The 7,989-nt window shown below is 43.7% G+C and overlaps 1 protein-coding gene across 7 annotated transcripts in view; it reads right to left on the bottom strand.

Annotated features, from left to right (window-relative positions):
• Window positions 1–7,989, bottom strand: part of LOC138763740 (retinoid isomerohydrolase-like) — a 49,114-nt gene extending 41,125 nt beyond the window's left edge. For 2 of the 7 annotated variants that reach the window (XM_069938429.1, XM_069938430.1), the window contains exons 1-2: window positions 7,884–7,989; window positions 3,398–3,463 (exon numbers count right to left, since the gene is read on the bottom strand). In XM_069938429.1, the coding sequence (XP_069794530.1) occupies window positions 3,398–3,463; window positions 7,884–7,939 (122 nt within the window). In that variant the 5' untranslated portion in view covers window positions 7,940–7,989. The other 5 variants (XM_069938424.1, XM_069938425.1, XM_069938428.1 and 2 more) reach the window with 5 other exon arrangements.

The raw sequence follows: 7,989 nt of genomic DNA on the forward strand, positions 1-7,989 counted from the left end.
ATTTATCAAACTACAGTTAATTCATACTTTGAAGCCTTAAACATTAAATTTTCCTTTTGTAAGATGGAATTAATAAACTAAGAAATATTTACTTACTGATTTGCCATTGAAGTGATTCAGTTCAAGGCAACTCCACTTTCAGCATACCAAGTGTGCTTCTTTGAATGGTACAAGAATTATATAGAACAATGCTCAATCAAACTGCAGACTTAAGAGATTTAGACAAATAATTTGGCCAATCACGGAATTTAAAAAAAAACAAAAGCTGCTTTCAGTTTGCAAATCTGCCTGCTTTATTTCATTAGTCACAAGAGTCTCACAATTTTCCTAAAAGACCCATTCCTTGTTTTATCATAATCAGATTAAAACAACAAAGCACATCGTAACAAAGCAGTTTACATTCCCATAACAGGAAAGCTAACAAAATTCTGTTCTTAAACAGATCACAAATCTCAATCTGTGGCAGCAACGATTCAGCACTTACTTTCCTTGGACAGGCTCTGAGAATCATTTCCACAATATTTTGTCTTTTACAAAAAGAGAGGGGGGAGATAGTAATTTATAAATAACTCAAAGTATTTTATTCTGTCTACTTGTAAGAACAAACAATTAAACAATAAAATCATTTAAAACTGGTGTCAGTAATTCTGATTATCAAACTGCTAGATTATTGTATAAAGACATTTAGTTCCATGTCCTTTCACCATCTTTGGCCAGCTAGGCTTAAAAGTAATAGATGTTAATTTTGCTGTAGACATCCACATTCCAAGAATAAAAGCAAACCCACTATTACAGTCCCCTGATTACTTATTAATTTCCTTCTGAATGAATGAAACACCACTTTTGAATCTCTAAAAAAATTAGAGCAGTATTCAGAAAGCACGGAAGCAATAGGAATCATGTTATGCCAAAGAAAAAAAAGATAATTGATGGCCTTGAAATGAATTGGCCCCTGCAGTACAGCACAACAGTACCCAAGACTACACTGAACTGCTTAAGCACAGGCAAGACCCATCAATTACTTGAAGTACTATTGCAGAGCTTGTAAAGGAAAATAATGAATGTTGAGGATCTGGAGCATGGCAGTGTAGGTTTTTGGAACAGAGACCTATTCATGAAAGGTGGAGTCAAAGTGTTAATCAGCCCACACTGTAATAAAACAAACAACAGAACCAATTAAGCATACAACAGTTTCTTTATTTTACCTTGGTTACGCCAACAGGAGTGTGGCGGTGGGGGGGGGGGGGGGGGAGATAAAAGAAAGAGTTTAGTAACTCACTCTACAATGAACCCCAATTCAAAGCATCAGAGTGTTCATTGTACTTTTATACACATTTTATATGTGTACCAGTGAGAGTCACAGTGAGACACTTAACCCTAACCCTAATAAAATTTATTATCTCTATTCGATAGAATCAACAGTCTTGGTCGATGCAATATCAATGCAATCACACGAGTTACACACACACTTGGCAATTTTGTGTGCAGTAATGTGTTACTCTGTGATATCTAGAAACGTCTGGGAAATAGCAGAGTGTCCTTCACTTAAGATATATTAACATTCTTGTGGTGTTAGCTACTCTTTCACTATGGCACAGATGTTAAGAAGGCAATTATGTTCCTACCATTGCACAGCTACTGTATTTTCTCATCTAATCTATTAACCTTTTGTTAAGCATATTCATTAAACTTATTCTTTCATATTTCCTCCTTTTATCATTTCATGATAACTAATATAAGTGTTAGAGTATGGTTTATTTTCCCCTTTTTTCCCCTACTATTAAAGAAAAAAGCAAATACAACAAAATGAAACTATATTATGATCTGTCATGATAGTCACTTATAACAAGTTAGCTTTAAGACATGAATGAATCAAACAAAAGGATCACAGAAGCAACATTACCAGTAGAATGATAGGACCCAATCTCTGGATAAATGTAGTCCACATCCCTTAAATGGCCACCAAGATGGTCCTGGGGGGTGGGGTGGGGGGGGGGGGGGAATGTTATAATTGTGGAATTATCTCCCCATTGTTATTTCTTCAGCATTGTTTTCTCCTGGCCCTCTATCTACTCTCACCTTTTATGCTTCATATACTTGAAATGTTTTATTTCCTCTGATATTATTGGCTAGCCTACTGTCATACTTCATCTTTTTGGTGATCTTCTGTAAGTTTTTAAAAACTTCCTAATTTTCTATCTTCCCATTAACTTTTGCTTCCTTCGAATCTGCTCTGGCCAGTTTTCTCATGCCACTGTAATTTCCTTTATTGAAATACCAACACTTCTGACTTTAGTTTCTCCTTGTTAAATCCCAAATTGAAATTGTATTGTGATCGCTGCGTCCTAATGGTTTCTTTACTTTAAGCTCTCTAATCACCTGTAATCACCAATCCAGTTCAGCCGATCCCCTCGTGGGTTCATCATCAAGCTGCTCTAAAAAGCCATCTTGTAGGCTTTCTTGAGATCCAGTCCCAACCTGGTTTTCTCAGTCTACTTGCATGTTAAAATCCCCCATGACGACCACAACGTTACAATTCTGATGCCTTTTCTATCTGTTGTTGCAGTTTGCTGTCCACACCCCAGCTACCGCATGAAGATCTGTATATCACAGTCAAGTTTTTTTTCCCTTGACATTTCTTAACTTAATTCACAATGATCTAGATCTTCTGATCCTGTCACCTCTTTCCAATGATTTCATGTTGTTCCTTACCAACAGCCACACTGCCTCCTCTTTTTTCTGCCTATCTTTTTGATACACTGTGTATCATTGAACATTTAGCTCCAATGACATCCATCCTTTAGCCACTACACTGTGATGGCTACAACATAGTACCTGCCAATCTGTAGTTGTACTTCATGGTCATCCACTTTATAACCTTGTGCTGTGTCCATTTTATGACAAAACCTTTAGCCCTTTATTTGTTATATTTGACTATGTCCCAGTTACATTGCAAATGCACCCCCATGGCTGCAACTTTGCCCTGTCTGCCTGTTCTTCCATACAAACTTCATATCAGCTGTCCTAGTTTAAACCCTCAGTGTCCAGTTGGAGTGGCATTTCCATGTTAAATATTCTGTATCTTTAAAGAGAATCACTACCATAGGAACACGTTGACTAGTATGGGTTGGTATACGGGTTATAGGTCCAACAGCAGGATAGATTCATAGTTTCAACATACATTAGGGACATGCCCTTTTAGCTATCTGATTTGAATTCTTTTTCATCGTTAGTCATTGTAAGGGTGCCCAAAACAAAGCCCAAAGTACTATAACCATTGCCAATTTTCGCCACTCAGGAGCCTGATCAGGGCTCTGGTTTGTTTTCTGATACATCATACTGTCTTTTTCCAGGGCCATTCTTTTTATAGCCAGTGTGATTGCTCCTTAACCTTTACCTCCATCCGAATTCTGTGACTGGGTCTCTCTGGATTGTCCTCCTCTTTCCTCTGTGCATTACGTGCCTGTGAATGTAAAGTCTCAAGAATTTAATCGATATTATTACTTGTCCTTTTGTATGGAGCTCAAAATCTATCTGGTGCAGGATGAGACTTTAAAAAAAACGCTGGAAAATGCAAAAATTAATTTAAAATTCAATGAAGATATTCCAAGTCAAACAGCTTTGCAGTATAATGCCATTAAAAAAAAATGAAGTTTCGATGTGGACTTCCAAACTTGAAAGTGAAAAACAAAACAATTTTTCTACCAAGATTAGACCTGTGCTAGTGTGTAATTACAGGTCATGTAATGCCGAGGCTGTATCAGCACCAACAGGGGATCACTGCCGATAAGATGGCTATCTTATTAAGCTGTTATTAAAATAATTAGCAGATGCTAAATTCATTAAAAAATTATAATATTTAAGCACAGAGGAAGTAAATGATTGGAAATGTAATTGTCGTATTTAGGCTCTCAATGTAACCTAAGAGCTGCAACCATGTGAATTCAAAGCCTGTTTGCTGGACAGTGAACTCTTGACTCCTTTATAAATGATTTAAGTTAATATTAATTTTCATGTTGGAGATAGTTTTGGATTTAGGAATAGTATGCATATTCTTCATTGCCAAAACATCTGCTATATTCACTAAAATTGTTCTGAGGATAACATGTTCTAAATTGAATTATTTTTAAAGTTTTTCTGCAAGAACACCACTGGTGTAAAAACAAAGACATTGACCAGCTAACCTATTAATAGCTAATTACAACAGCACAACAATTTTAAATTTGTCTTGTATCACTGGTTGCCTTCTTCATTCATGGAGAACTCTATACCTTTATCCAAGTTTGTACATTTATAAAGTGGATATAAATAAGAATATAAATTTGCCTCAGTATTTTTCAAGACATGAGGTGGATCAATATTTGAGGTAGATAAATAATAACAAGGCAATATTACAGCTATGTATTCTAAGCAATTCAAATGGTAGGCAAATGGAAGGCAAATGGATGGCACTTAATTGCTTTACCAGGATTATTTTGCTGACAGATAATACATTCCTGTGCCTTTCTTTGTGCCCCTTTTCTCAAATTAGTGTGCCACTCCTATCGTTCCCTAACCCAAATGCATTATTGCATGTATTGTAGTCGCCCTAGGCATGCAGTCAGCGATTTGCCTGACTCAAACCAGGCATGCGGATACAAGGTCCAGAAAGTCAGTAGATTCAGTGAAACTGCATTCTGTGTGCTTGGGTCAGTCATCGTTGGGTCCAAATGCCGTTTGGACCATTGGGGTCACCAAAGTAGTTGCACTAGGCATGCAATGTGCAAAAGAACCACACAGAGTCGAAAGTGAGTTGAACCAACTGACTTTAATAGAACTCCTGCATGAGTTTAAATCCCTCGGAACCTGATTATGTTTGCGACTCCTGGGTCCTTTATGACATCAGCCACCAGGGCTTGCCCTGTACCCAGAGCTCTCAGAGTCAGATCTACTGCAGTCTTGTCAGCAACTCCGTGAGCCAGTTTGCCTGTTGAGTGGGTGAGCTGCCACAGTATATAATTAAGTAGCACAGATTAAAAATTCATTAGGTGTGGCGGCGCACATCCTCATGGCGAACCAGACTGCCAATGGTTCCACAATCAAGACTTATGGCACCCATAGGGCACAGATACAGATAGGGTGTGAAAAGTTCACTTGGAGGTTCTTCCTGGACTCGTTGGGCACCGTGCTATTAGGGGCTGACTTCCTAAGGGCTCACGGTCTGCTAGTGGACATGAGGGGCGGGAGGCTGCTCAACACCCACACCTTTCCCTCAGTGCGCCTGGGCATGGCGGACGACGATAGACCCAAAATTGCCACGGTAGCCACCGCCACAGATAAATTTGCCGAGATCCTCAGTGAGTTCAATGCCATCCATGTTTCAACATCGCCTCCCCCCGCCATGGAGTTTTCCATCACATCTCCACAAAACGCCCCCCGCTGCACGCCAGAGCTAGACGGCTGCCACCGGAGAAGCTTAAACTAGCAAAGGAGGAATTCTCCAAGCTCCAGGAGTTGGGCATCATTCGGCGGTAGGACAGCACTTTGGCGGCGCCACTGCACATGGTCCTGAAGTTATCAGGGGTTTGGAGGCCCTGCGGAGACTACAGATGGCTAAATTACGCCATGACTCCAGACACGTACCTGGTCCCCTATATCCAGGACTTTGCGGCCAACTTCCACGGCATGCAGTTCTTTTCAAAAGTCGATCTGGTGCGTGGATACCAATGACGTTGGAAAGACTGCCATTATCACCCCTTTCAGCTAGTTTGAATTCCTCTGGATGCTGTTTGGGTTGAAAAATGTGGCCTAGACACTCCAGCGTCTCTAACACAGTGGGTAGGGATTTGGACTTTGTCTTTATCTACCTAGATGACATCCTGTTAGCCAGCCGCAGCTGCGAAGAGCACAAGGCCCATCTCCGAACCCAGTTTACCCGGCTGGCAGAATTCAGCCTCACGGACAACAAGGCCAAATGCCAGTTTGGGAAACAGTTCCTGGGGCACACCATCTCAGTGTCTGGGGCAGCTCCGGCACTGGAGAAAGTGGCAGCCGTCCAGCGTTTTCCAAAATCCTCCTCCCTCAAGGGCCTGCAGGAATTTGTGGGAATGGTAAATTTTTACCATAGATTCATCCCCAATGCCGCCCGCATCATGCGCTCTCTTTACGCACTGATCATGACGAAAGAGAAGACCCTGGGCTGTTCAGAGGAGGCAGATGAGGCCTTCGCTGCAACAAAACAGACCCCGCAGAGGCAACCTTATTGGTGCACCCGCGCGTGGAAGTACACACGGCACTCTCGGTTGACGCTTCCGCCACAGCGGTTGGGGAAGTACCGGAACAGTGGCTGGATGGGCAGTGGCGCCCGCTGGACTTTTTCAGTAAGCAGTTGTGGCTGCCGGAGCTTAAATACAGTGCGTTCAACCGGGAGCTCCTGGCACCGTACCTGGCCATCCACCACTTCAGTTATTTCTTGGAGGGCAGAACTTTCACCGTTTTTACCAATCACAAGCCTCTCACTTAAGCACTGACTATGGCCAAGGACCCGTGGTCAGCCAGGCCACAGTACCACCTGTCCTACGTGCCCGAATTCACTTCAGACATCTGGCACTGGGTAGTCACGGATACGCTCTCCTGCCTGGCCATCAGCATGCTAGCTCCCGGCCTCGACTACGTGCAACTAGTGCAGGCCCAACAGCATGACGCCAAAACTCAAGCTCTCCGGACTGCTATCTCAGATCTCCAGCTCGAGGATATCCAGCTTCCTGACTCTGCTCAGCCGCTGCTCTGCGACACCTCCACCGCTCACTGTGCCCAGTAGTCCCACAGGAATGGAGGGCTAGGGTCGTCAGCTCTATCCACGATCTCGCCCACCCCTCAGTAAAGACTACCGTGCCTATGGTGGCACAGTGATTTGTTTGGCATGGCCTCAAGAAGGAGGTGGCAGCACTAACCCGCAACTGCATCAGGTGGCAGAGGTCTAAAGTCCACAGGCACATACAGGCCCCTTTTCAACATTTTGATTCGGCAACGCGGAAGTTCCAGCATATCCACGTGGATGTCTTGGGTCCCTTGCCGGTGTCCAGGGAGTTGCAGTACCTGTTTACCATAATGGACAGAGTGATCAGGTGGCCGGAAGCCATCCCAGTCCATGAGGCATCAGCGGAGACCTGTGCTAGAGCCCTGGACAGCCAGTGGATCGCTCATTTCGGCAAGTTGGCACACATCACGAGCAACAGAGGCGCCCAATTTACATTCGCACTATGGTCACAGCTGGCAAGGCTTTTAGGGGTAACACTGCACCACACCACGGTCTACCACCCACAGTCTAACGAGTTGGTAGAGAGGTTCGACCGACACCTAAAGTCCGCATTGATGGCAAGACTTTCTGGCCCCAACTGGGTGGACAAATTGCCCTGGGTTCTCCTTGGGATTAGGATGGTGCCCAAGGAGGACATGCAAGCCTCATCAGCAGAAATGGTTTATGGTGTGCCACTCTCCCTGCCAGGCGAATTCTTCAGCCTGGAGACCGAGATGACACACAACGAAGATGAGCAGCTCGTGGACCTCCGTAAATGACTGGGCAACCTAACCATGACGATCCCATCGACTGAAAGATCTGGATGTGGCGCTATTTGTGTTCATCTGGAGAGGACCACAAAGGGACCCGCTGCAGCACCCATACGAAGGGCCGTACAAGGTTCTCTAACGGTTGAGTGGGACTTTTACTTTAGATGTGGGGGGCAGGGAAGAACTGTTTACTGTAGACCGCTTAGAAGCTGCTCATTTAAACTTATCACAGCCGATGCAGACGGCCACGCCCAAGCGTTGGGGCTGGCTGCCAAAGCTACAGGACACATAGCCGGTTCTGGTGGGGGGGGGGGGGTTTGTGAGGCGGCACAAACCGGTGTTTGGCCGGTGAACTGGCCCCGCTTGTATCACCACGTGACAGGGCACCCATGGAGAATTGGCATAATCAGAGGTTTCTCTCTGACTCCAGCATCCCTTCCA

Source organism: Narcine bancroftii, chromosome 5, assembly GCF_036971445.1.
Source record: "Narcine bancroftii isolate sNarBan1 chromosome 5, sNarBan1.hap1, whole genome shotgun sequence".
Classification (NCBI taxonomy): domain Eukaryota; kingdom Metazoa; phylum Chordata; class Chondrichthyes; order Torpediniformes; family Narcinidae; genus Narcine; species Narcine bancroftii.